This window comes from Ochlerotatus camptorhynchus, unplaced genomic scaffold (assembly GCF_037179485.1).
Source record: "Ochlerotatus camptorhynchus isolate MF236.1 unplaced genomic scaffold, CSIRO-AGI_Acam_v1.1 ptg000246l, whole genome shotgun sequence".
NCBI classification, from domain to species: Eukaryota; Metazoa; Arthropoda; class Insecta; order Diptera; family Culicidae; genus Ochlerotatus; species Ochlerotatus camptorhynchus.
The window spans coordinates 1,326,632-1,353,900 of record NW_027040736.1 but is presented as its reverse complement, the minus strand read 5'-3'; the positions used below and the strand labels follow the sequence as shown (position 1 = coordinate 1,353,900).

The 27,269-nt window shown below is 40.5% G+C and overlaps 5 protein-coding genes and 1 long non-coding RNA gene across 6 annotated transcripts in view; 3 read left to right on the top strand and 3 right to left on the bottom strand.

The window, feature by feature from the left end:
- LOC135704708 (solute carrier family 25 member 16-like) overlaps positions 1 to 5,553 on the bottom strand; it is a 70,690-nt gene extending 65,137 nt beyond the window's left edge. Inside the window, exons 1-2 of the mRNA XM_065226191.1 lie at positions 4,481 to 5,553; positions 3,595 to 3,821 (exon numbers count right to left, since the gene is read on the bottom strand). Coding sequence (XP_065082263.1) covers positions 3,595 to 3,821; positions 4,481 to 4,616 — 363 coding nt within the window. The 5' untranslated portion in view covers positions 4,617 to 5,553. The remainder of the gene's footprint in view (positions 1 to 3,594; positions 3,822 to 4,480) is intronic.
- Positions 5,554 to 11,602: 6,049 nt separating this feature from the next.
- LOC135704679 (uncharacterized) lies at positions 11,603 to 12,386 on the top strand. Its single transcript, XR_010517801.1, has 3 exons — positions 11,603 to 11,731; positions 11,788 to 11,944; positions 12,012 to 12,386. It is a non-coding gene; the product is annotated as an uncharacterized LOC135704679 (long non-coding RNA).
- Positions 12,387 to 15,496: 3,110 nt separating this feature from the next.
- Tcs6 (Threonyl-carbamoyl synthesis 6) lies at positions 15,497 to 15,948 on the top strand. The gene is made up of 2 exons (XM_065226174.1): positions 15,497 to 15,624; positions 15,690 to 15,948. Exons 1-2 carry the CDS (start codon positions 15,596 to 15,598, stop codon positions 15,946 to 15,948), a joined length of 288 nt encoding a protein of 95 aa, XP_065082246.1. The 5' UTR covers positions 15,497 to 15,595.
- An 8-nt stretch (positions 15,949 to 15,956) lies between these two features.
- PIG-P (phosphatidylinositol glycan anchor biosynthesis class P) lies at positions 15,957 to 16,602 on the top strand. The gene has a single exon (XM_065226173.1). It carries the CDS (start codon positions 15,957 to 15,959, stop codon positions 16,551 to 16,553), a length of 597 nt encoding a protein of 198 aa, XP_065082245.1. The 3' UTR covers positions 16,554 to 16,602.
- Positions 16,603 to 16,619: 17 nt separating this feature from the next.
- Ns2 (nucleostemin 2) lies at positions 16,620 to 18,874 on the bottom strand. The gene is made up of 2 exons (XM_065226172.1): positions 18,801 to 18,874; positions 16,620 to 18,746 (listed from the first exon to the last, which is right to left on the bottom strand). Exon 2 carries the CDS (start codon positions 18,708 to 18,710, stop codon positions 16,680 to 16,682), a length of 2,031 nt encoding a protein of 676 aa, XP_065082244.1. The 5' UTR covers positions 18,711 to 18,746; positions 18,801 to 18,874; the 3' UTR covers positions 16,620 to 16,679.
- Positions 18,875 to 25,975: 7,101 nt separating this feature from the next.
- On the bottom strand, positions 25,976 to 27,101 carry LOC135704678 (luciferin sulfotransferase-like). Its single transcript, XM_065226155.1, has 3 exons — positions 26,944 to 27,101; positions 26,702 to 26,881; positions 25,976 to 26,645 (listed from the first exon to the last, which is right to left on the bottom strand). The coding sequence occupies exons 1-3, from the start codon at positions 27,099 to 27,101 to the stop codon at positions 25,976 to 25,978; spliced, it is 1,008 nt and encodes a 335-aa protein (XP_065082227.1).
- Positions 27,102 to 27,269: the final 168 nt, after the last annotated feature.

The window sequence follows — 27,269 nt, the reverse complement described above, 5'->3', positions numbered from 1 at the left end:
AAATCCCGAGCCATAGTTCAAACACTTATCCCAAATCAAAAAGAAGCACATATAGGATAAGTTACAATACCATGTACAAAAATGATGTTTAACATTGTTTCCTGAACAACACTTCAATGCAAACAACAATGAAAGCTTGTCACGCAAATAGAAGGAGCACCGTTGGGCAATTTCTAAAATATTTCAATAGTATAATTCCCTTGCAAACCCAAATAAATATATCTGCGTAAAAATAAATAAAATAAGAGTGATTTGCGGCAAAACCCGCCAGTATAACACCCAACGTCAGTGCCTATACGTAAGCGTACTACGACGCGGCTCTCAATCAAAGGAGTAACAAGTGTGATAATATCACTGCTTGATTAGATCTTTGATTCTCTCATGCAGTGGTTTATCAGAGAGGGGAAGCTTAGTAATCCCCATTGCCTGCCCATGGCGCCATTCTAACGCGGCATGAGCCAGCAACACCGGCCATAAAGCTACCGTCTCCAACACTCCAATAAAAAGCATGAAATTAAGCCCGCCCACCAACAGCAAGGTGCAAAAACTAGCCAAGGGGAGGGACTTCTCTCGATGATTTCTATATTGGAGGTAAAAGCCTCAGTATTGCCTCAGTATATCTTCCTCCAAGAACTGCGATTTAAGGCCAATGTCTCTCAGATATCTGCTCAGCTTTATCTGAGCCTCGGTTGATCTTAGGAGATTTTAACTCCCACGGTACAGGCTGGGGGGAACTGTACGATGACAACCGCTCAACCCTGATATACGACCTTTGCGATAACTTCAATGTGACAATTCTAAACACTGGGGAAGTAACACGAGTGGCCAGCAAGAGAAAGTAGATTAGACCTCTCCCTCAGTTCGAGTTCACTATCGTTGGATTGCTCGTGGAAAGTAATTCAAGATCCCTACGGTAGTGACCACTTGCCAATCAAAATTTCTATTACCAATGGTTCATCTTCCACTAGCTCGGTTGACATCGCGTACGACCTCACGAAAAACATCGACTGACAAAAATTTGCGACCACGGTTCTCGGTGGTATTGAATCGGTTGAGATACTCCCTCCACTGGACGAGTACTCCTTATTATCGCGAATTATCGTTGACTACGCTCTTCACGCACAGACGAAACGCGTTCCGGGTGGTTCCGTTCGCAAACGACCTCTCACTCCGTGGTGGGATAAGGATTGCACCGACGCAAACAGCGAGAAGTCCGCCGCCTTTAAACGCTTCCGCAAACACGGTAAGGTCGGGAATTTCGAGCGGTACACCGACCTCGAGAAAACTTTTAAGGGCTTGATTAAAGTCAAAAAACGCGGTTACTGGCGTCGGTTAGTCGAAGGTTTGTTTCCATGAGAACACTCTGGAATGTCGGCAGGAGAATGCGAAACGCGTCATCACCGGTCAAAGAAGACAAGAAGTACTCAGACATTTGGATTTTGAGCGTCGCGCGGAAAGTTTGCCCGGATTCGGTGTCGGTTCAAACCAACCTTCGTGATCGTCCGTCGAGTAATAACGAAATAGATTCCCCTTTTTCGATGGTGGAATTCTCACTTGCGCTCCTTTCATGTAACAACTCAGCTCCAGGAATCGATAGAATCAAGTTCAACTTGCTTAAAAATCTGCCATACTTCGCGAAGAAACGCTTGTTGAACTTGTTCAATCAATTTCTGGAGTACAACATTGTTCCGGATGACTGGAGGCAAGTAAGAGTTATCGCCATTCGAAAACCTGGTAAACCCGCGTCGGATTATAACTCGTACCGTCCCATCGCGATGCTGTCCTGTATACGGAAATTGTTGGAGAAAATGATTCATTTTCGTCTAGACAAATGGGTCGAGTCGAATGGTTTACTTTCAGATACGCAATTTGAATTTCGGAGAGGCAAAGGAACGAGCGACTGTCTTGCGTTGCTTTCAACTGAAAGTCAACTGGCCTATGCACAAAAACAGCAAATGGGTTCAGTTTTCTTGGACATTAAGGGGGATTTTGATTCTGTTTGTATCGATGTCCTTTCGGATAAACTCCACGATAGTGGGCTTTCACCAATTATGAACAACTATTTGAGCAACTTGTTGTCTGAGAAATATATGAGATTTTCTCATGGAAACTCGACAACTTCACGAATTAGTTACATGGGTCTCCCCCAGGGCTCATGTTTAAGCCCCCTTCTTTATAATTTTTATGTAAAAGACATAGATGGTTGTCTTGATGAAAATTGCTCGCTAAGGCAGCTTCCAGATGACGGCGTTGTGTCCGTTGCGTCCGACCATTGCAAGATACCTTGGACAATTTGTCTTCTTGGGCTATGAAGCTGGGTATCGAATTCTCTCCGAAGAAAACTGAGCTGGTTGTTTTTTTTTCTAGGTAGCATCATTCTGCACAGCTACAGCTTCAGCTAATTGGTAAAACAATCACTCAAAGCATTTCTTTTAAGTATTTAGATGTCTGGTTCGATTCAAAATGCACATGGGGAAAACATATTGCGTTAGACTGGCACTTCTATCGAATTGATCTCTCAGGTAGCAATTTATATGCGTATGGCAGTGGTTATCACGATATCGAGCTTGTTGCTTGGTCATGTAACCTACACCGTGTTGTCAGATATGAGTTATCCACATCCCTCAGGGCCCGAGGAAAAAAACCGACGATACCCGTTAGAGATGTCTTGGCGAGCCGAGATCTCAACTATTTGAATTTAATTTATGTGTTTTTAAAACGGATAGATTTGAGGATTTAGTAGTTAGTGTCATCTTATGTTCTCCCAAGTTGTTAGCTGCCCATCGGTGTACCCCCATTGTTTGTCTTTTTCATCAGTATGTCGCTTAGTTCGAGATCAAGAGCACATTGCTCTCCAAACCTTATGTTCTTAAACCCTACCCTGCTATCCATTTATTACAATTTGTTACCCCTAACCTCAAGTAATCGGCCCCCGCTTTACTATCGTTAGTTTTAAGTAATTTTGTGATCTAAGCAATGAATATCGGCTCCGCAAAACTACAGCAAATGAGCCTGGAAAAATAAACGAATTAAAAAAATCCACTTCAAAATTACTATATTCAATGAGTAAAATGGAATGATGAAGAAGATAAAGTTGGTTGTATTATAAAATAATAGAAATTCTTGAGAAAGTTTATCGCCGTACTTCAATATATTCTATTATAATTTTGAAGAATGATTGATTGATACTTACTGCTTTACACTAGAATTACAAAATTCTCTGAAAATTCCAGGTTTTTCCAGGAAAAAAAGGTTCCCTTTATTTGAAATTTTTCCAGTTAGTAGACACTCTGTCATGGAAATTCGCAGCAGCTCATAGAACTTCAGGGTACGATTTGGGAATTTTAGGTACTTAGTTTCGCCCAGATGTTTTTCAAGAAGTAAAGATTCAATGAAAAGGAGAGGGTTTAAATGCGATTTCTGCTTGCATTTAATCATTTCAAACGAACCATGTGAGATTATAATAGAAGTAAATTGCATCGGTGAATGGCACTCGATTGCGGAACGGAGACCGACGTTAAATAAAAAATATAAACGTTACTTTCATTTCAAATGTCAAGTTTACAGAACATTTAGAGAGAATTTCCGACCAACCTTTTTATAAACCTCGAACGCCGTAAACTGGGTCGCCGCGTACGGAAATATCCGCACCATCTGGGCTCCGTTCCCTTTGTACAGTGCAATGAACGACTCCTTCTTGACGATTTGCTTCAACCCGCTGAACACTCCCAGGTGTTTGTAGTGGATCGAGTGCGCCTGCAGCAGAATCTTGATCCGGTCCAGCGGAGCCACCGTCGTCTTTGAGCACATCCCGGCGACACCTGCAAGCAAGAACAACGATGGCAATCCGGTTAGTATGAAGAAGATGAAGTAATCGTCATTCCAATTTGTCACATATTGTTTGTTAGCTAGAAGGTATGGGCTCTCGAAGACCAGCCAATTTAAACATCAGTACACTCCTCTGGTTGTGCCATCCCTTTGTCGATGTCATTTATTATGTTTGCTCAAAACCACAAACCCCTTACTGCTTGCCGACAGCAACAGCAACAACAACAATGGTAAAAGTATAGGAAGGTGAATTACGGATTGCATCACAGCACAAAAGTGTGGCTGAGCCGAGTAAAGACAATGTGGATGAGTTTTACAACTTGTCGGAACCATCGTGTAGTGAGTTCGATGCGCTTTCAGCCTATTATGTACTTTACAAGGTTTTTTGCTTGTCTGCTTCGACGTTGTTTTCGCCGAAAAAAAAACAGCTTCGAAATGATTCGATGCAGCATTTTAAAGTGCGAAACGATGAAGCAGCAAGGTGCCGAATATTATCAACATGCGCTCTTGCAGGGGTCCAAAGGATAAAAATATTCCCAAACTCTTGATGAATGGCTATTTTGGTCTTCCCCTCAACCAAATGACGTCAATCCAACTAGCCTACAAATAGCGACAAATAATCAAATCAATCCCCCGCAAAATCGAAACATACCTCCAGCCAACAGATTCTTCATGATAAAATCCAAATTCTTCCTGGCCTCGTCCTTGACATGGGATGCCGCAGATGCAGCACTGCTCGCCGCCACCTCGGCGGCCGTATTCGGTTCACTGTTCTTCAGAGATTCCATCTTCAATCGGCGACAATCTTGCTGTACTTTGGATCACACTCCACCACCGTACTACTAAGAAATGCAGCAAACGGACAACGTAAATAAACCGGACAAAATTCCAAAAGCGCACACGAAAATCAAAAACCGGATACCCGTTGAAAGTGGGTCACACACACACCTCACACGTTTTTTTTTTAAATGCTTCTCTTTCTTCTCTTGCGTTTTTCGTTATTTAATTTCCAACCTGCTTTCAGCACTTGCTTCCAATTATTATTTTACCACTGCAGCCAATTTCGCAACGACTTCACTTTTCAATCATCTTTCGGAATCGGCACGGACTTTCTCTTATCATTCTCTTCTTGGCGATGCGAGACTTCCGATGAAAACAAACTCAAACTGATTCTGATGACGTCGACGACGGATCGACAAACATCCACACAATCGAGGTCAATGAAGTCGATTAAAGACCCACGAACAAAGGTCGATTCACTGATGACGGTCAACCAACTTACTCAAAGAACCGAACCAAATTCCCACGACTATCTTTCGGGAGATTGTCGTCTCAGCTGATTACAGCATGCAGATGGAACCAGCAATATTTTTTGGAGGTGAAAGTTTTCCCCTAATCGGACACGGCGACGCTGATAATGATGACGACGACGACAACGGTGGTGGAATCCCCCGTTTTTTTTCTTCGACGCAAAAAAACTAAACCGGGTGCAACCGATCGCGGCGAAGATCGAACTGTAAATGATGATCGCCGTCGAATCGAACGAACGAACGAGCGAACTCGAATGGCTGACTGGGTGGTGGTGGTGGTAGTAAAGTTACCGTATGTTTTTCTCCTTCCTTTTCTGCACTTCGGTCGGACAAGGAGACCCACGTTGCTGCTGGAGAAACCGGGGGAACCGGAGGAACCGAAGGCCGCAGCGAAAAGTACCCACACCGGACCGGACTGACGAGTGTTCGAGACGAACGTAAAAGGTAAACAAAAGAACAAAACCAAAAAAATCAGTTTTGACAGTAGTTCAGGGATGCCAGGGGTATTTTGAAGAAAAAAAATCTGCATCGAGTACATCGATGAAATCAAGCTGATCTATGCATTAGGTCCTAAGTATGATTGATCGATTCTCTTCATCGACTTTTTCTGTCGTTGGCAACTTGCACTCAAAGATTAATTAAATCGAAAAAGCTTTAAAAGTATGCAGATTCCCGCTTCACCTTATTGAGTCCGAGCCATGATTACTTTGGCAGTAGTCATGCATGATTAATAATAATCTTTCCAGTACTAAATTTTATTAAAATTCAATCAAAAATTATTAAAATAGAATCAAAAATGATTAAAATTTATTCAAAAAAGATAATCTTCAATCTAATCAACCATTAATAAACTGGGATTAATGCCAGATGCTTATTTCTTAGAAAGAGCGTATTAATTTTTAATCATTCGATATGATTAAACTGCGTTCAATGTCAAATTGATTAAATTTCAAGCAAAATGGGAATAGTTTAATTTATCAGTGTGGGTATTCCATTCTATAGACCTTTTTGACGTTTAATCGTCTTTCTCTATCCAGATGAATGGATGGGTTGTTTCCCAATAATCTGTTTCTCTCTTGCTCACACTCCTTCAGTTTAAATAATGCATTAGTGTGCGTCGATTAAACGTCAAAAATCTCTATGCACAAGAGCGAGCACAGGAGTATTGATGGGCCGAAAGTGAGGATAACAATAACAAACCAACATTTTTGGCTGAAGCGAAAGTGAGGATAACAAACTTCGTGCTTGAAAATGGAGTTACCCAAGTGCGCGTGTTATGAACGTCAGAAAGATCATATTGTCATTGAGTATTGATGAATCTACGTTACGGTCGGCCAGCAGATGGAAATGATGCGAAAATGATAATGACGTTTTGCTATAGTGCATATTGTATTTATATGCACGGCACTTAAAATTTGACCAGCTACTTAAGCACATGAAAAGTATGTGTGGCGCTTATGAAATCTTGTTGATTCAATCAAGATAGTTTTATAAGCAGTTCTTTTGAATTTTTATGATAATCTAGTGCTTGTGAATACAAACTGCAAATGATTTGTATTTGTGAGATTAATGAAGACTATTGCGAGTTTCATAGCAGGGGAGCTCTATAATAATTGAATTTAAATAATTTCACCACTAATATATAATTAAACCAAAACTACTTTTAAATTGCATAGTTTCTTTATATTGCATAGATTGTATATAGGTGTTCGGTAATTATTCGGATAATTATTTCTGATAATTCCTTCTGGCTTCTCTCGAAGGGTAGACCTTTTAGTGCTCTGAACGAACGTTTCCCCAGTCAGAGAACTGCGCAACAGCAATTCCAGCTCACGATGACCAAAGAAAGCTTTCGTTGCGTTCGTGGGAAAGGAATTGTTTTTTTCGTTCAGAGCACTAAAAGGTGACGTTTCCCCAGTCAGAGAACTGCGCAACAGCAATTCCAGCTCACGATGACCAAAGAAAGCTTTCGTTGCGTTCGTGGGAAAGGAATTGTTTTTTTCGTTGGTGGCGTGCTCCGCGGATGGTACGTCAGAGGAAGAACCGGCGCTTACTGCATTAGCATCAGATAAATCAGTTGGTCTGCTATCGGGAACGCCTACACTGTTAGGCTTCGAAAAACTTGATTCGCTCAGAGTAGCTCGATGTTTCCAAAGAATCCTCCGGTTGCTTTGAAACGTTGACGTCGTGGTCTTCACTGCACAGCCAGTCTTCCAAGACTTCTTCTACCGTTGTGAATTCAATCCCTGTAATAGGTACATAGCATATTTGATGATGAGAACTGCGTATTTGAAAATGAAAATCATATTAATTAATACTTACGATTAACTTCCGCCAGTCGGCAATGCGTTCGAATAACGCGTCTCAGTCACAAAGCCAACCAGATCCTTGTAGGTCGTCGATGAGTTCGTCCTTTGTTATCGTTTTGAGTCTGTTGGTGGTGTTCTTCTACAACCAAAAGTACATGTATTTATGAGCATACAAAATAAATCAATTACTAATTACCTGTGAACAGTTCAAGTAACTCAACCCACAGGTTCAATTTCTGCAAAACTATGTGCGAAACCGAACTGTTATCTTGCATTGGTGCCTTTTTTGTTTTATGCTGATCTCGTGTTTTATTTATGTTTTGTTTTTGATTTTTATGCGCTATTGTTTTGTTTTCTATATCAGTGCACTTCAAATTCAATCAATGCATAATGTTACTTAAAAGTACCACACATAATTTCTATAAGTCGCACAAAATATGTAAATTTTTTTCTGTGCTTACAATCTATGTGTTTTACGCACATGAAAAATATCAGTCGTTTAATTTGAGTGTAGCTGTCAAATCGTATATATGGAAGATTTTTTAGTACATCATCACTTTTGTGGTTTTGGATTTCAAATCAAGGTGTCGCATGCACTGGTGCAGTTTCGCGTAGATTCATCAATACTTAACCGTTTGTTGTCGTTTTTTTTCGTAAAAATGCTAGATAAAAGCTTGTTTCATCGATCTTTGTGCTGAAATTAGTTGGAAATGTGTTAACATGGCCATGAGAATGCAAAGAGAAAGTCGAAGTAAAGAATCTGTCAATGGACGGAAGGACGTGCTATCAAATCATCCTACACAGCAAAAAAATGTAATATCGATCAATGTAATTGAAGCTGATGTACACACAAAAAACAAAAATTGTACCAGTAAAAATATTGGCCTTTCAATTTAAAAGTATCAAAAAATTCGTTACCCTAATATTTAATTTAACAATGTATTTTTCAATTCAAAAACGAATGTTTTGATTTTATCTTGTAGTTTTAAAAGCTCAAATTTTCAAATCGAAAATTGTTTTATGTACCATAAACGAAGTGACAGACGGAGCGGCTCGAAAACTTTGGTGACTAACCTGCTATTGCAATTTTTTAGTGTACCACATGGCAACACCACTACTACTGGATTGTATCACATGGCAACACTACTACTAGATTGAACTAGCATTTTTACCAAATGTACTAGAATGTTTTGGTTCTATCTCTTTCACTCTACTCAAAACTGAAATGCATAAAAAATGACAAAATGATACGCACTCTTTGCACACTGTCAAAGAATCATTGTACACAAAATCAACTTTGTTCAAATCAAAACAAAAAAACTAACCCATCTGGTGGATGATGGCACAAGCTTCCAAGAAAATTCTATTACAGTGAACCACATTATTCAAATGGATTTCTTCGCCAGTTAGTCGTCTGTCACTTCGTTTGTGGTTTTACTGTCAAAATTACTTCTTCATGGGTAGATTTCTACCTTTTTATGGGTTATTCTACGGTAGCGTGAGAATATAAAAACAAAAAAGGCCAAACAATAGGTGAAACATTTTACCAGACACCAGCCTGTGCATCGACCCATGCAACAGTTCAGTATTGAAATTATTCCCTGTCTCGATCCCGAATAAAATATTGAATCTTTCAGTAGAATCCGGTCGTCCATTAGAACGTGAAAACCTACCTGGAACTACCTGAAGGACGTCTATACGGCTCTAGAAACGAGCAGCTCGCCAATGCCGGTAGTGGAATGGTAGTACCAACAGTAGTACCATAGAGGTAACTCTAAGACTAGAAGGTTCCGAAATAACGTTCACAACTTTTTGGCAAGCATGGGAAAAATCGTTCCATTTTGCATTCTCAACTCACTCACACGCATACAACATCAGAAACGAACAGCAGCTTGTGCGAGCCGAACTGATTTTGTTCGTATTCGCATTGCTTCTATTTTCTTCGATGAATGCAGAATTGAGCAAAACAGACAGCTGAGCGTAACATGAATGATTCTGAGTGTAGTAGTGTGGATGATTCCTCTCTTATTATTTTTTCCATGCTGAGCCTTTTACGATTGCATTCTGCTGAGTGAGCTGAATGAGAATTTTGCAGAAAGAATTACTTTTTATTTTCTTGCTTTAAACATACATTGACACATTTAAATCGCTATTAATATCGAGAAAACTGTTATACTGTAACACATAAACATGAGCGTCACGCAAATAACTTAAAACTGCTGTGGCCAATTCAACTGATTTAAATCAGTGAGCCAAAAACTATCTGACTCGGCTATTTAAATCGTTAGCATTCGGATTAGCATCTGGTTCTCCCTCGCTAGAGAAAATTGTTCGGCTGCCTTTCAGTTTATCCTTATTTCCTTCTACTGCTGTCAGTTCTGAGTCGAGCTGCAGAGTCACTTGGTAGGAAGAATTTACACTCATTCGGCAATCTGTTTGTAGGCGAGGACGGCTATTTTGATTCTGTGGTGCTCGCGCGAGTGAATGAATTTTCCCATGCTTGCTTTTTGGCTCAGCTCTGGTACTCTCTTCGGTCCCAAGCTAATCGATTCACCCCTCGAAACATAGGAAAAACCAATAACCCCTCATTTTATCTGTCAAATTTTCATAGCGAATCAAAACAAATATTGCGTAGTACTAGAATTTCGACTAGAATGGGGAACGTTAATCGTTTGCTTGGGACCAATAGGCTAGTCAAGTAGTGAGCCAATTTAAAATCGTTAGTTTCGTATTGATTGTTGGTAGTACAATTCATTTTGAAAGTTTAAACTTTTAAAAGTAGTGAGTGGACTACTTTTGATTTGACAGTTGGCTAACTTTTATTTTGAAAGCTACCAAAAAGAACCAACGCAAACTTTTAATTCTACACGCAGAAAAAACTATTGTCGTAACAAAAATATTTGAGGTAAATTTAAACGTAAACTCAGTTTGTTCTGGCAACAAACATAAATTAGGTTGATTTCAAACGTATTCCACGTTTAAAGTCATGTGAAATCAATGTTTAAACTAAAAATAATGTTACGTTTATTTCAAAAATATTCGTGTTGAAAATAAACGTATTAATTTTTGTTTGGTTTGACAGCTATGCGAAAAATAATAAACATGTTTATTTTAAACATGCTTCTCATGTTTAAAATCAACATACGTATTTTGGAATTATTTTATTAGTTGAGTCAACGTTTACCCAAATCCTATATTGTTGAAATAAACATGCTTTTGAATTTAATTCAAACATAAATATTTTAGTTTTAAACATGTTTTCAATTTACTTTGAATAATTCATATGTTTAGAGTATAAACATTTATATTTTTGTTTTAAATGAACAAAATTCGAATCCGTGTATTTTACTTTGCTCCATTCCTCTCAAGAGGTTATGGGCCCAGCAATTTTAAAGTTGAGCTGTTGCTGGTTCGAGAGGATCTCTGGGAGTACGTGACTGGCACGTGCCCAGTGCAAACGGAAGCGAACGCAGCAGCGGTAGCGGCGTGGCGAAAATGTGACCAGAAAGCAAGGGCTACAATCGGTCTTCTGGTAGACGATAGCCAACGGAATCTGATCCAGAACACCACTACTTCAAAGGAAGCGTGGGAGAACTTAAAAGGAACTACGAGCGTACGACGCTCACGTCGAAGGTATCCATCCTCAAGAAACTTTCCGACATGCGGTACACCGATGGGGAGGATATCGACAAGCACATAACCGAGATGCAAGATCTATTCGAAGGCAGGTACGAAGAGGCAAATCGTTTGCCACCATTGCCATAAAGTTGGCCACAAGCTGAAGGATTGTCGTTTGCTGGCCCAGAGCAAGGATGCACAACCACCAAAGAAACATGACTCGAAGCAAGCCAGCAGACCTACGAAGGCGAAGGCAGTTCGATGCGGTTCGGACGAGTATGCTTTCATGGCAACCATACACACAAAGAACAAATATTGTTGCTATAAAAGTAATGTAATTTTAAATTAAAAGTTTTCCAAATTGTGTAGTTTTAACATTGAAAATATTCAAAACGAAAGTTATTTTTTTGGTTTAAAAGTGTTTCTTTTACTTTTCGACTCGTAATTTTAAAAGTGATTTTTTGAAATAAAAGTTGTTGAACTGTCAAAAATACCTCTTCATTGCGATGTGTTTGGCAGCACTGGACTTCGGTTTGGCGCTAAATATGACGAGCGACACAAAACAAGGCGAAGCAGCTTCCAATTGAATGGAAATGGAGTTTACACTTCACTCACTTTGCTTCCACCCCAGCTTCCACCGGATTTACCAGGCAGAAAATAATTAAGGTGAGAATTTTTGGGAATGATCGCATATATAATTTTTATTAATTTTAATGTTGCAGAACCGGAACCGGAAAGCTAACCGGGATGCAGATTATCGCTTTCAACTTCCGACATTCTTGAAGATGTTTCGCAGGGCCAATGTTGGACTTCATCATAGTTCAGAGCACCAGATTTGGACAAACTTGACTCAACGGATTGAATTCATCTAGTATCCAGGTAATTATGCATTACATTATCCAGGACATTACCTCAAGAGTTGTTCAAACTTGTTTGTAATTTTCAGTGGAACGGAACTCATTCTTACAAATGACCCAGTCTAACGCTCTGGTTCGATCTCCCAATATGGAAAATCAACCCATGACCGATACGGCATCATTAGCTGAATATTTTCGATTTACGGGTGTTCCGCCGATTCGAATGTTTCCACCACAGATGCCTGTTTTGTTCCCCTTGTGTGTGATGGAGGATTTATCATGTACGTGATCAACGTAGTGCAGCAACGACATCAGCATGTGTTGTTCAACCGAGTCTTCAACTCGGTGATAGGAATTCCGCAGTATTCACATATTTGCCTCAGTTTTTCAACAACAAATAGCGCATCAAATAAAATAGTTCCCCATTTTCCAAATCAGTGACTGATGTCCGGAAGGAAGCCACCCATCGCCACGACGTTTTTGAAAATCGGGCAGTCATAATGATTTATTGTTATTGTTATTGTTATTGATGTCAAGTGATAAAAATATGTCTGGATCTATGTATTAACCAAATAAAAACACATATTAGAATATAAAATGTAAAGCGACTTGAATAAATTGAAAATAATGGTTTTTTAACTGAAAATATTTAAATTTACGATTGAAAATATCATATGTCATTTTAAAAGTTTGATTTGAATTAGAAAAAAATATATTTTTCTTTCAACACTGTCTGGCTTTTCATTTGACAGTAATACAATTCGTTTTGAAAGTTTAAACTTTTAAAATGAATGGCCGATTTTTTTTTGAATTGACAGTTGATTGACTTTCGTTTTGAAAGCTAACTGCTTTCTACCAAAAAGAACCAATGCAAACTTTTAATTATAACAATGTTTTTTTTAATTTTAGCAACGATTTTTCTTTGTGTGTAGGCAATGACGTAAACTTGTGGGTGGTTGATTCTGGCGCAACGTCCCACATGGCAGCCAACAAGGAGTTTTTCGAGTCACTGGACGAGTCCGTCTCCGAAGACATCATGCTGGCGAATGGAATGAAGACCAAATCGGCTGGAAAAGGTATGTGTCCGATTCAGTGCGTTGGTGAAGAAGGAAATATCAACAGCATGACCCTTAATGATGCGCTGTTTGTCCCTGATCTTGAATCGAATCTGTTCTCTGTACGATCTGCAACGAAGAACGGCACCACTGTCATTTTCGACGATGCAGGATGTCGGATTTCCAAGGTTATAGCTCTTGGCTCGGTATCTGGCGGTTTATGAGAAGTGTATGCCATCCGGCGAGCGCTACCAGAGTCTGGTCGGTGCTTTGTCATACGTTGCGGTGTGCACGATATTGCGATTGGTGAGTCTATTCTGGGACGAAAGGTGAGCCAACCTACCAAAGCGGATTGGTCCGAGGCGAAGAGGACTTTACGGTACCTCAACGCAACAGCTGACTTGAAGCTTGAGCTTGGCGGAACCGGCGGTCTCGAAGAATTTGTGGATGCAGAGTGGGCTGGTGACCAATCGGATCGAAAATCAAATTCCGGGTTCGTTTTTGAGCTCGGAGGTGGTCCAATCAGCTGGGCCGCTAGGAAACAGCAATGTGTCAGCCTGTCGTCTACAGAAGCTGAGTACGTTGCGCTATCCGAGTCTAGTCTGGCTGTTGAAGCTAATGGAGGACATAGGCGAGGTCGTCGATGGGCCAGTCGTGATGCACGAGGACAACCAGAGCTGCATCGCCATGCTGTCATCCGAAGGAGGGAGCCGACGAACCAAACACATTCATACACGGTTAAACTTTGTGCGAGAACTGATGTCGACTGGCGTGATGGAAATCAGGTACTGTTCAACGGAATTAATGGTCGCAGACATACTCACGAAGCCTTTGGCGAGAGTTAAGCTGGAGAAGTTCAGTACCATGATCTTTCTGAAGTTCTTTGACGTTGACGAGAAGTGAAGCGGTGCATTTAGCAACGTGAAGAGCTGCAGAGTAGAGATAATATAGGTCTAAATTAGCCATGAGTTATTTGAATAAAATTCGTGCTTTCCTTTGTCGTCGCTCTTACGGACAAGACGCTATAATGCTTTACTCCATTCCTCCCAAGAGATTGTTCGTACATATTTGATAGCTACGTCCCACCCCTGCTAAAGCACTCTAAGTAAAAGTATTGAATTCTATCAAAATTTGTTCCAATCCAACCGTAAAAATTAGAAATACTCAGAGGGAGAGATGGGTGGAGAAAACAAAATACAATTCGGCAGCAGAGACTTGTACCTAAATTATCTTGCAACCCTTGCTAGAAGCTAGCATTTCACATGACCGTTACTTTTGATTCGATTAACGTGCAAAATAATAACTGATTGCATCGCAATATTTTGCACATTTCTCGGTGCCATTAATTAACCAACTAAGATCAATTAATCAATAGAATTAGAATATTGCTTTTGATTCCAAAAACTAGATGAATTTGACAAGCACACGAAACATTCAAGGATATACAAGTCATTTTAATCAAATCATAAATGAAAAGGTTTTAATATAATTCCTTTTCCGAAAATGTATCGATAAAACAAGAATTTTGAATGGTAATGGCTCTTAAGGAGATTCCTTGTAGGCTCCACAAATGGCTACCACGTAGGCTAAACATGCCTCGATACATGCAGTTCCACTTCGAATTTTAAATTACACAAATCTTGGAAATCGGAGTGGAGTAACAATTTGAATTTTGCACGTGTCGTAGAAGCTCATATTTGTACACTTATAACGAATTCGTTTAATACTCAGTTCCAACCTGGATCGGGTATCAAGATTGGGTCTGCTTGTTTTCTGACAAACGTCAGTTTGATCGTTTGTTTTTAAAACCTAGCTCAGGTTGAGGTTCGCACTGACAAAAAGTTCGGTTTTGCACTGGGTTGGAACTGGTTCCAACCCGATAATAAACGAATTCGCTATTAAAGTCTCGCTTAAAGTTTCGAAGTGGTTCCGATAATAATGATGTCACAGCGATTCACCTTAACAGCCCATTACTTGTAAGGTTAACTTCCAAAAAACCAGAATACATAAGGTTAAAATTTTATCACATAAACGTTCATGTAAAGTTCCATAAAATATCCGTTAGAGATTAAGGCCTGTATAGAGATCGAAGCGAAGCGAAAATCTCATACAAAATACTGCATTTTTCACCTGCGTGAAAAACGCAATTGGCAAATATTTCGCTTCGCTTTGAACTGTAAACAGATACGATCCAGCGAAATCTAATGTTGTGGATCGTATCTTTTTCGCTTACGTTTATTTTTTTTATTTAAGCTTTTTTTTATTTAATTTATCTTTGAGCGTAAATATGATAACAGCCAAGCTTTTTTACGCAAGAGAGAGTCGATGAAGATAATCGGCCTATTCGAAAAGTGACGCGAGATTTTTTTATATCCAAAGAGTATCGGCCGTATCAGCCGTAGGGGCGAAGCAACCATTCCCTCGTTAGCAAAGGGTATTTTAATCAAAAATTAATTTTGCGTGTATTCAGTTTTGATAAACAAGCCAAACGTCAGTACGTCAAAATTTTATTGGTTTATTTTCTCCTTTGGGGTGTTCGCACGATTTTTGCAGAAATCTTTCCGTTCATCCAGAGCATGATCATAGTTTTAACTTATTCCAACTGATACCGCTCGATCATGACCGATGATGGCAGCAACATTGTTGTGTACGTAACATTCGTAATGATCTAGCAAGTACCTGATAAATAAGCTTCTGTAAATTTCCTTGCAGCACCCTGAGCGTACCATTTCCATCGCGGCGAGAAGCGGAAATTGCCTTCAACGTACTCCGGATCGACACCGAACCGAAGCGAAGCTTCATCGAGAAGTCATTCAAATTGATCGACAACCAACTGCTGGTCGAATTCAACGGTCAGCAAGCCAAAAACGTCCGAGTCGGAGTGACTTCCTTTTTCGACTCGCTGATCCTGTGCTGTGAAACGTTGGACCTATTTGGACCGGCGGTTTCGGACGAGTACGGACATTACTGAGTAAAGCAATGCCCGAACACACTCCAGCTCCCACCCCATCCCGTGCCATCTATGGATTCTGCTTGTTCCTCCTGTTCAAAACGCTTTTCATCCTTTACGTTTTGTGGGCCTTCATTCCCACCTCAATCCTGGACGGTTTCGGACTGACCTACCTTCCGGACAAGTACTTTGCCCTGTTCATACCGATACTGGTGCTAGTAGGGTTGACGTTTTTCGCATTTCTGGTTTACCCATCGCTTTCGCTGGCTATGATGCCCGATGTAGATTCTGTGCCGACCATCACAGACCGGTACTCGATCGTCCGCTGTCAGTATCAATTTCCGGATCGACAACGATGCAATCAGAAAATTGACGGCGTCTACCAGGATAGCTGGGCGGCAAAACCATTCTGCTCGAAGCACTCGATTCGGGTGACGACAGCTAGCGATTTGAGGAGTAGCGTTAGGATTTCCAACTTTTGCGACTGCCCTGAGGAGGAGCGCTGTTTGCTCCGGAAGGATCCAGGACATTTGACGAAGCTACGGGCGAAGCAAATGGTACCAGCGGTGGCGGATTTGAACCTAGGTGAAGTGAGTCGAGTGTTGTACAGAAAGCGAAGGCGCTAAACAATAGCTAGGATATAAGGAATTGAGCCAAATATAACAATCATTAAAATAAATCGTGAATTTAAAGATTGAATGGATTTTATTTTACAATATCTTAAACTAATGTAGCGCTAGGAAAAACATTCTTCAAGGTGCCTGCGGCTTTTTGTTCCGATTCCTATTCTTGACGTTATGCGTTTCGTAGAAGTTGCTTCCAATCTTCTTCCTCTTCGTTGCCCTCTCGATGGCTCTTCTCTGCTTGGCAGTCATCTTGGGAAGTACCTTAGGTTCCTTGCGTTCCTCTTCGACGTCAAAGCTTCCACTGGCGGAATTGGTTTTACCCTTCTCAGCAGCAGCTGCAGCAGATTTATTCTTGGCACTCTTGTGAACCACTTTTCCGATGTCCTCATCATACTCATCCTCCGAATAGAAATCAGAAATTCCAGACGAATCCTCATCGTCTTCCTCCGGATTCTGACCCTTTGCCAACCTCTTATTCTTGACCTCTTGCTTCTTCTCCTCCTTCAGCTTTTCCAGCAGTTCCAAATCGATTTTATCAATCTCGCGTACGTCCTCGCTCTCAAAGTCCAGATTGACCTTGATCTTGCGGAAGTCTTGAATTTGGAACAGTTCCTTGCCCTTCCTGACCGACTCGGGAATCGTCGGAGTGGCCGTCACTCCGCTGAACGTACTCTTCAGATCGTCTTCAGTCGTGGCCTTTTCGCCTTCACCTTCCACAGTCTGATCCAACACCGACTTGGGAATCTCGAATCCTTCCGGAGGAACGTAGAATGGCAATTTTCCTCGCTGCCAATCGTTCAGAACCATCTTGGCCATCGTCTGTACATCCGGCTCGCCCTTCTTCAACAGCTTTCCCGATTTCTTGGCAATTTGCTCCAGGAAATCAATATGAGAACTCCATTCGGAAACTCCGTACGTCTTCAAAACATACTCCTTCCGGATCCTTTTCAGCACTATCTCGATGTAATCTTCCGGATTATTAACCAGCTCCACCCGCACGACACCCTTCAGGACCTTTTCCGTGTCGGTTTCCGCCGTCGGATAAACAACTCCTGGACTATCGATCAGGAAAATCCTCTTCATCAGCGTAATGTACTGCCAAACCTTTGTCTCTCCAGCGATCGGAGCCACCTTGCACACCTTCTTGCTCCTCAGGGCGTTAATAACCGAAGACTTTCCCACATTTGGATATCCAATGAACCCAACGCTGATCTGCTTCTTGTCCATGTGCAACTTTCCAATCTGACGCAGCAAATTGATCAAAGCTCCCTTTCCAAACGGATGAGTCATTGAAGCATGGAACGCAATCGTCGGATATTCCTTGCTCAGCAAAGCCACCCACCGCTGCGTCACCCAAATCGGAACCAAATCCACCTTGTTCAGAATGAAAAACAAATGCTTATGGGGTTTTTCCTTCTTCAGAAATCCTTCAATATGTTTCGATCTGGTTCCCATCGGATCTCTCGCATCTAGCACCTGCAACAGCACATCCGCCGAATCGATAACCTTATGCAGCTCATTCCAGATTCGCTTACTCTGCCCCGCAGCGAAAATCCACTCCCTGGCCTGGTCCCTCACTCCTCCATCGTCCCGTTGCAGATCTCGATCCTTACCCTCATCGTACCGGTCTGCCAAATCCTCCGCATTCTTCGACAAATCATCTAAATCTCTCACCTTCAACGACGGTCTCTTCCTCTGCGTTTTCGGCCCAAACGTCGAATCAAAACTCTCCGTATCCAGCAGATGCACCCGCTGATATCGAGCCGTCTCATTCAGCAACGTAATCGGCAAGTTGGTCGCCTTCATGACCACCTTGTAAGGATCCTTCACCGCCTTTCCGATCTCCTCCTGGAACTTTTGCAACGAACTCTGCGAAATCACCCTCGAGTTGGCGAACCACTTCACAGAAGGTTCCACCCGGGCCATAGTTCCGCTAGAAACCCACCCCTGGAACGGTGCCGGTGTCAAAATCTTTCCCCTTCTGTCGCGCTTGGCCTTGAAGTTTCGGTACATCTGCAGCCGCTTGATCGTCGCTTTGCTTCGGGGCTTAGCCACCCCCTTCAAGCCCTCGGTCGAGCGTTCCGGGTTCATCGAGTGCGTCGACTTGTTGGTCGACAACTTTCGGGGTGGCCCCGAGCGGGAGCTCACTTTCGGCATCCTGCTGGCGGTGATCGGTCACTTTCGCACTTGAAACTGCAAATATTGAACGTTTTAAGGAGGAAATTACACGAAAAATAACAATTTTACCGATTTACACGAGGAAGACCCCGGACCAGAAAATTAATGGATCTGATGCTTTGAAAACGTGGTGCGGTGTTTTGAATCCGAAACGTCAAAATCCCACACACTCTCGCACACCTCTCAGGCACCCTGCGGCTGAACGTATAGCGATACTCGATGTGTTGTGTACACTGAACGAAAACATCCGCATTTTTTCGACGCCTTTAACAATGTTGTCTACTTCATTGTAGGCACGAATAAAAAATTATAAAAATACTAGGGGCATCCCACTCTAAACTTTATATTTCTCGCGATGTACTTAAAAATATCTGACTGATATCTTAGATACCTATAAATACTTAAAAATACTTAAGAAATACCTATAGTACTAGTATGCTTACCTGGTTGCTAGGTGAATTTCTGCAGTTTGTTTATTCAATGTTGTCAGGAATTTTATGTGTTAGGCTGGTTTGTGTGCATTGCGAGCGTTAACGTATCAATGAATAAATCATTTAAAATAAAAGATTTCCAACTTCAGTGAAAAAGACGATAAGTATGTAAAAGTAAGTCTTTCGCTTATAATAATGTGTCTTTTCCTCTGAAATACGAGAAAAAAAATTGATTTTATCCTGAAAGTGGTCCCCTATATCCCACATCCCATTTTCTGGAGAAAATAAAGCGTATTTCTAAATTTATTATTATGTGCTCCTTACTAAAAATCACATTATGCTATTCTAATAAAATTGAACATAGAACCCCGCATACACGATATATACGCAGATGAATGTGGATTTCTCATAACCCTAATAAAAATGGTATGGTTAATTTGCTTAACGACGTGTTCGGGGTATCATCCAAACCATTTGTGGAATTGTTCAATGATTTGGGTTATCGTTCGTTTGTGGTAATTTTTTATTAGGGAAGCGTTAAAATGCTCTGCGTGCTCGGCACAGACCCACAAAATGAGGGGCGCTCAAGTTTTTTTTTAAATGCACGATAAAAAAATTCACCAAATTTGAGTCGACCAATTTTTGACCGTTCCACCCTTTAGATGCCCAACAATGAATTCAGTGCCAACATTTCAAAGGGGCATAATTTCTTTTGTAAACAATGACTTTAGCCGTCAATTTCTCGCGAATCAAATCTTACCTCTCCAAAATTACAATGCTAGGTGGTAGAGGAAACATTCTTCTACCTGCTGGTGTCGTTATTTTTCATGAGTGAGCTTTTATTCGCGAGAAATCGATGGCTAAAGCCATTGTTTACAAATGCAATTACGCCCCTTTGAAATGTTGGTACTGAATTATAACTCCCAACGAGGGAATGATAACTGTATTTAAAACTACTTAATGAAATACTAAACAAATCTATACAGAGCTGGAAAACAGTGTAGTATACCATTCTCACATAGCTAACAAACCCCAATCAATATGAACCATGCTAATAAATTATCCACTCCAGGCACCGAGCCATCGCTCGGGCAAGAATGCAATTATGCAACTTTACACGACCCATATGTTTGTCACTCGTCACTAGAACTGCAGCGCTCCCTCGTCCTCTTCCACCCTTCCCGGTGGGCCAAGGTTGTTCGCGCAGCAAGAAAGGTTTCGAATGACAACGCCGGGAGCTCAACCAAAATATAACCATTATTTGCGATATTGCTAGGATGCGAATTTTTGGTGTCACTCCAGTCGTCTCACCCTTTTTCTCAAATGACTCTTTTCAACATTCATGAATCAATGTAACTAAAACTGTATAAAAGAAAATGCATTTCAATAAACAAAAGATTCTTAGTCTGAAGCTCGACCCAACTTCACAGTTGGCTTATCGAATAACTTCACAAAATAAGAAGCTAGTATTCTTTTTGCGACCCTACTACTGGTTCTCCTAGCTAGGCTCGCTAAAGTTGAGAAAGTCCCGTATATGACTCGGTATGTGCGCGCGTTAATCCTTTAAACTCGATAAAGAAGTCTAGTGTTCGCGCGCACCAAATTGTAGGATATCCAAAGATATCAAAACAGGGCCTATCTGCTTTGATCGATTCTCTTCATCGACTTCCTCTTTCATTAATAACTCAGCTGCAACAACATTCCCTGTTATATTTGACGATTTGGACGATAGATAAAAACCTCCTTTACCATGCTATGTGGCAAAAAAAAGCACGAAAACTGTTTGCATAGCGGTGGTTAACAAAAGAGAAAGTCGATGAAGAGAATCGATCAAAGTAGATAGACCCTTTTCCAACTCTGTATACAAATCAAGCTGAACATTGCATTTGGTCCTAAGTAACATTGACAGATTCTCTTCGTCGATTTTATCTTTGTTTTTCCACGGCCATGTAAAGACATTCCCAGGTATTTATTCAAAATGAAAATTGTTGTAGTGCAAATATTTAATATCCACTTGTCGGTTCATTTGTTAGTGAGGAAATTTTGAATTATTAGCAGCTGGGAAATTTTAAATTTCTTTACAAAGCTTTCGAAATATTTGAAATATTAAACTGCCATTCGGGGCACCCGCATATAGAAAACACATAAGTAGTCTTACGTCAAGAACCAAAAACAAGAGAAAACGAAAACTGTCTTCATCAGTTTCGTCTCAGACACAAGTAGAGTCGGATTTCGCTTGTTGGACTAACTTTAAGGCTCTGAACCATTTTAAGTTTTGGTTAAAATTTGACAGATGAAAAGTTATTGATTAACTATCCGAGAGTGGTTACTTCTGACAGACAAGAAGTTAAAATAATCCACCAAATGGTTCAGAGCCTAAGTGAGTTACTTTTCAGTTGGGCTCCCAAGCCATACGTCATTTCTAACAGTGCTGATTCGTTTTCGAAATTTTGACCGGCTTCATGCAAAAACCGGCAAACGAGTGGAATAACAGAGCTGAATGAGGGGTGAAGCTAATTTCTGACTTATCAAGAAATCCACCCGAGACCTAGTTCAACAGCTATATTTGCTTCTAAGCATAGAAGAGCATCGAAAAGAGTACCCTGAGAAATCGTAGAATATATTAAAATGAAATATAATCATTACAACCCAATGACATTTGTGTGAATATATCTGACATTGTATATTGCACCAAAATAGTAGGGAAGAGAATGGTAGTACCATAGAGGTAACTCTAAGACCACTGAGTCCCGAAGAAAATCATTATTATTTTTGGCTCACTCAGTACCAGAATAACGGTCCCAAGCAGTCCCAAGCTATTTCACTCACCCCTGCATGTTCTGCATGAATCCACACACCCCTGATGTTATCTGTCAAACTTTCATAGCGAATCAAAACAAACATAGTGTAGTAATAGAATTTCAACTAGAATAGGGTACGTTAATCGTTTGCTTGGGACCAATAGGCTACTAAAGTGGTGAGCCAATTTAAAATCGTTAGTTTTGTATTGCTGTTGGTAGTACTCGCTTTAAAACTGCTCTTATGAGATTAAGCAAATGTTTTTGAATAACCCATCCGACCAACTCGAGAGATGGGAAACTCCGAAGTTATTTTAGTCTTTATCTTTACTTTCATTGGTATAAGTGAGCACCGGAAAGCATACAGTAAGCCCCTCCCCCCCATATCTTACTACGCCTATTAAATGGAGCACATGTTTTTGAATACATCTGAACATACCAACTTGACAAGATCAGAAACACTGAAGTTATTGCAGTTTGAAGCCTTACCTTCATTTATATGAGTGAGGGGGCGGAGGTATAGTTAGTCCCTCCCCCTTCATCTCTTAATATGCCTATGAAATTGAAAAAAATGTTTTTGAATAATTCATCTGAACATACCCAATCGATAAGATAAGAAACTCCAAAGTTATTTCAGTTTGAAACTTTACTTCTATTGATATGAGTGACCACAACCCTCCTCCCCCTCCAACTACGCATATGAGATAGATCTATTGTTTTTTAATATTTCATCTGAACATACCAAAACGATAAAATAATTAACTTCAAATTTGGAGTCTGACTTTCATTGGCACACCGGCAGTGTTGGCAGAAAAAGGGATTTTTGGGATTTAATTCGAAACATTGATCTTTGAACAGCTATAACTTTTTTTGAGGGGCATTCTAGTACAATACATTTTTTAGCAAAGTTGTTAGGCACTTCCTGGACTATAGATGCGTTGTTTGTGCAAAATTGTACAATAAAGATGCAAAAAAGTAGGTTTTCCCATACTAATTTCCATACAAATTTCAAATGCAATGCGAAAAGTCGGGTTACAACCAATTGTCCCCACATTTTGCACAGTTGTTTGGGACCCCAAATGGAACCAAAAAAAGTAAAAGGTTGTATCCAAGACCGTAGATTTGACGTAGGATTACGAAAGGTAGTTATGATGTCACAGCAAAAGTATAGTAAATATTAAATTGTTATAATTAAATATAATTAAAAAACAACATTATCGCAATGCAATTCCGCAATGCAAACAACAGGTTTACTCATGTTGTTTACCAATTTATTCTTTTGAAACGTATTTTTCTAGAAATAATCGTGAATTATCACTTACCTCAGATGCGTTGCAAACAATGTACATCTTTATTTCAAAGGAAAATAGTCAAATGTCCTACCTTGTCTTGAAGACCTTTCTCCAGCATCCCAACCAGTACACGGATAGAAATCTCCTTATACCTTTTGGCAAATTTCTATTGCTGATTATTCATAAAATGTATAAGTCAACTAATAAGCAGACGCCTTGCAAAAAGTTAATGAAGATCATGTGTCAAATGAAATGTATAAGCGGTCACACTTACGTTTTATGCATTCCTATATGACCTATGAGGTTTGTCTTATGGAATGTATAAGGTTGATGTTTTGGCAAAAATGTATAAGTGAAACACATGAATAAAATAATTGATTTTCGTTTCGTGTAGATAAAGCCAGGTCCAGGTCGTTGCTAGCCGTTCTGATCCTTGGGTGGGACGTGCTGTAAAATTAGCCTACTGATAATTCTTGTATGAAATTGGTTCCAAACGTAAACAACCCCTGTAGGTTTCTTATGGCTTGTTTACGTTTGGAACCAGTTATGCGAGGTAGGCAACGATTGTTCGTATTTGACAGCCACCTCCCCCCCCCCCCTTGTTCTGATCCTGTCTCGGTAACACCGATTTCTTTCAGCATCAGTTTTCGGCTGCTTCTTCGGAGGTTTGTCCGCTTGCTCTTCCTTTACGCACTTACGGCGCTTGTATTGTGTAGCCAAATGCTGCGACATGGCTTTATCGATAAACTCGCAAACTTATCAATAACTTCGTACAATTGTAGAAATTTGAATAGACTGCCCATCAATTTTGGTATTCGGAAATTGAATCTGCAAACCGGACGGTACTTACCTTTATGCTTTTAGATGCAAATTTTAAGCCCCTCCTATTAAGAGAATTCGGCAAGATTTGTTTTTGGCATAATTCTCTTAATAGGACGGGCTTGAAATTTGCATCAAAAGGCATAAAGATAGGTACCGTCTAGCATGCTATCACGGTATCATGGAAAAGCCTCGTTTTATGATGACGTAATTACGCATTTCCGTGCAAAAAACGCACGGAATTTTTGGCTTTTTCCATAAATGAAAAATATGCGAAAATTTATTGTAGGAATCTAAGATGGATAACCTTGACAAATGTTCAAATAATACTATTTATGGTGGTCCTGAGAAGGACCGTTTTGTCGTGATGGTTGAGTAATGCTGAGCTGGGTGTTTAACACGGATGAGGCTGTCGAGCTGTATGTTGTTTGAAGCGAGGGTGACACGCTTGGCATAGATGACCGACCCGCAGCGACTCACGAAGGGCTACTGATTCTGATTCCTAGCGGTGGGGCTTCTTCCTCCTATGGTTGCTTATGTGGGCTCTGCAGCTCACTGCTTGCAGGCTGCCTTTCGTGGTGTACTGGAGAACAATGTTAACGCCATACGCTGAAAGCACTGCTGCTGCTGCTGACGTTGACGACCGGACACCACCACACACGGTGATTGAATGAGCACCGTTCAGTGAGACAGGATCGAATTCGATTTTTTAATCTGTGTTAGGGAATGCGCTGTTTGCAGGTAATCGGTGATATTTTGATCACTATTGCAACAGTTGGACATTTGTGTATTTTTCAATAGTAACCTACTGAAAATTAATAAAGTGTTCAATTTAGCAGATTGGTAGATAACTTCTCAATTCTTTGGCTTGTTTAGAATTAAAATTCATCAGCTATTGACAGAGTTATATGTGGTCAAAACCTGACCTATTTTCGTCATACGGTCGATTTTGGTTTTTTTGAAATTGCACCCCCAATATGTTGCAGAAAAACGTAATCCTACGTCAAAACATTGTTCTGAAAAAATGATCATGATGACCCATCCTAGTACCTATATGACGCAGAGATTAACCAGATAAAGCTAAAAATAGAGCCAGTAAGCCCCGATCATAGATGGAGAAAACCTGACAGCCCCGAGTGTTATCTCCTTCCTCTGTATGATAGTAGTGTGGGGAAATTTGAATATTTATGGTTTTGGACCACGTGTAATCATTTTTAAAGATGTGCTTGTTTATCATATAGCGAATTTGTTTATTATCGGGGTTGGAACCGGTTTCAACCCAGTGTGAAACTGAACTTTTTGTCAGTGCGAACCTCAACCTAAGGTAGGTTTTAAAAACAAACGATAAAACTGAATTATAAACAAATTTGCTAATAGATAGGAAGATGTTATCTGCTGCATGGGTGTAGTTTAGAGCTACCGGATGGGTGTTGAATATGCATGTGATGGACGATGATTGTCAAGGTAGCATGCATTGCCTTCGAAATTTACTGCTACTTGTTCGTTGGTTGCATAAGAAGAAACTTATAATTTAAGCTAAGTGTTTGCTATGTAGAACAATTTAATGTAATTAAAAGTATAGTAAGTACATTAAGATTCTTTTCAAAGACACCAGATGATATTTTTTTTAATTAAAATTCGATTTCATTATTTAGATAATAACATTTATATAATTCAACCCTTTTTTGTGTGAACATTTATATTTAGTCACAATATTTCAGATATTCATACTTATTCAGAGCAAAACCACCACCAAGCATTCGATTTCTGCATGCTAACTTTGAAAAACTTACAAACTATATGCTTAAGTACCTTTCGACAGAATTATTTTTTATGTACATATTAAAACACTAATAATAAAAATAACTTGTACTTTATCGCTCATCATGCCCCTGGACCGGGTCTCATTGAAAAAGCTTCAAATGCTCCGAATTAACCACCTTCCGCTTGGTCCACTCTTCAAGCGCATGCTGCAACTTCGGCTCCAACTCCCTCTTCCACCCGTCCACCTCTCCACGTCTCATAAACAAGTAGTTCTGATCGGTCAGCTTGTCGGCCCGGTTCGTTTTGGTCAGGAAGAACTCGACTCGGTCACGATAATTGACCGCGCTATTCTTTTTCATCGAATCGAACGATAGATGCTGTTCCAATTCGGCCAACTGCTCGTCCGAGTAGGATTTATTGAAAAAGGCGCTTACGCGTTTCAGTGTGCTTTTGAGATCCTTCTTCATGTCTTCGTAGCATAGATGTAGCAAATTGTCCTGGCAATCCAAATGGTGATACTCAATCACATGTCGATGATAAGGTGAGTAGTATTCCAGCTCCTTCATGAACGACTGCACAAACTGATCGATCGTTCCCTTGTATTGGGTCAGCGAAACCGAATGATGGTACAGAGACACAGCGACCGATTTTGGATTCCTCCGAACGTAGACCATCTTGGGCCTTACGGTCCAGATTTGATCCGGCAGCAAGGCAACCGGTAGATGGGATTTGATGAACCTCGGAGACGACAAGGAGTCAACTTCCTGAAAGCGGTCCATCCCACGAGGTAGATCGCGTAGACCTCCCTTTCTAACAAAATAATTGAATAATTTTAACTGATCAGTAATCAGATGGACTATACTTACTCCAGGTAAGGGAACCGATTGGTCAAATTGATTGAATTAGCTTTCTCGTAGTCGAGGTCGTTGCAGATGAGCCAAATCATTTCCTGGCACCAAGTGGTACCGCTCTTCGGGTACGTTACCAACCATACGTCGTCTGGTTTGATTTCCATATCTTTTATTCTTTGATCCAGTGTCTGATACCTGTGAATCAACGTTTTGTTTATTGGTGGGTAAGAATTTAAACGATGATGAGATAGACGAACCTCGTGTTCAAACAGCACAGTTCGGGTGCCCAGTTGGAAAGCGTAATGGGTACCTTACTGTAGTCATTCGGTTTGACTAGAACATAATCTCGCTGCCCACGTTCCTCGCACGTTGCCTTATAGACAGGATCGTCTATTTCGATGTAGTCGAATGACATTTCAATGATTGCTTTGTAGATAGCTGGTAGGGCACTAGGCAGGTCGTGTGCTTCAAACGGTGTACAACTGACTGAGCTGCACTCAAAATTAGCCACCAGAAATTTAAAAAAATGAGAAGGTCAGTATGAATAGAGTGGGACAAATATTTACCATTGAGCATAGCGAGT

Excerpts from the sequence above, each read along its gene's own strand:
- Tcs6 (XM_065226174.1), top strand. The coding sequence starts at position 15,596 with ATGACCGATGATGGCAGCAACATTGTTGT. Across the intron at positions 15,625-15,689 it reads GATGGCAGCAACATTGTTGT|CACCCTGAGCGTACCATTTC; the intron begins GTACGTAACATT and ends ATTTCCTTGCAG.
- LOC135704678 (XM_065226155.1), bottom strand. The coding sequence starts at position 27,101 with ATGTCATTCGACTACATCGAAATAGACGATCCTGTCTATAAGGCAACG. Across the intron at positions 26,882-26,943 it reads CTGTGCTGTTTGAACACGAG|GTATCAGACACTGGATCAAA; the intron begins GTTCGTCTATCT and ends GTTGATTCACAG. Across the intron at positions 26,646-26,701 it reads AATCGGTTCCCTTACCTGGA|AAAGGGAGGTCTACGCGATC; the intron begins GTAAGTATAGTC and ends TTATTTTGTTAG.
- Ns2 (XM_065226172.1), bottom strand. The coding sequence starts at position 18,710 with ATGCCGAAAGTGAGCTCCCGCTCGGGGCCACCCCGAAAGTTGTCGACC.
- PIG-P (XM_065226173.1), top strand. The coding sequence starts at position 15,957 with ATGCCCGAACACACTCCAGCTCCCACCCCATCCCGTGCCATCTATGGA.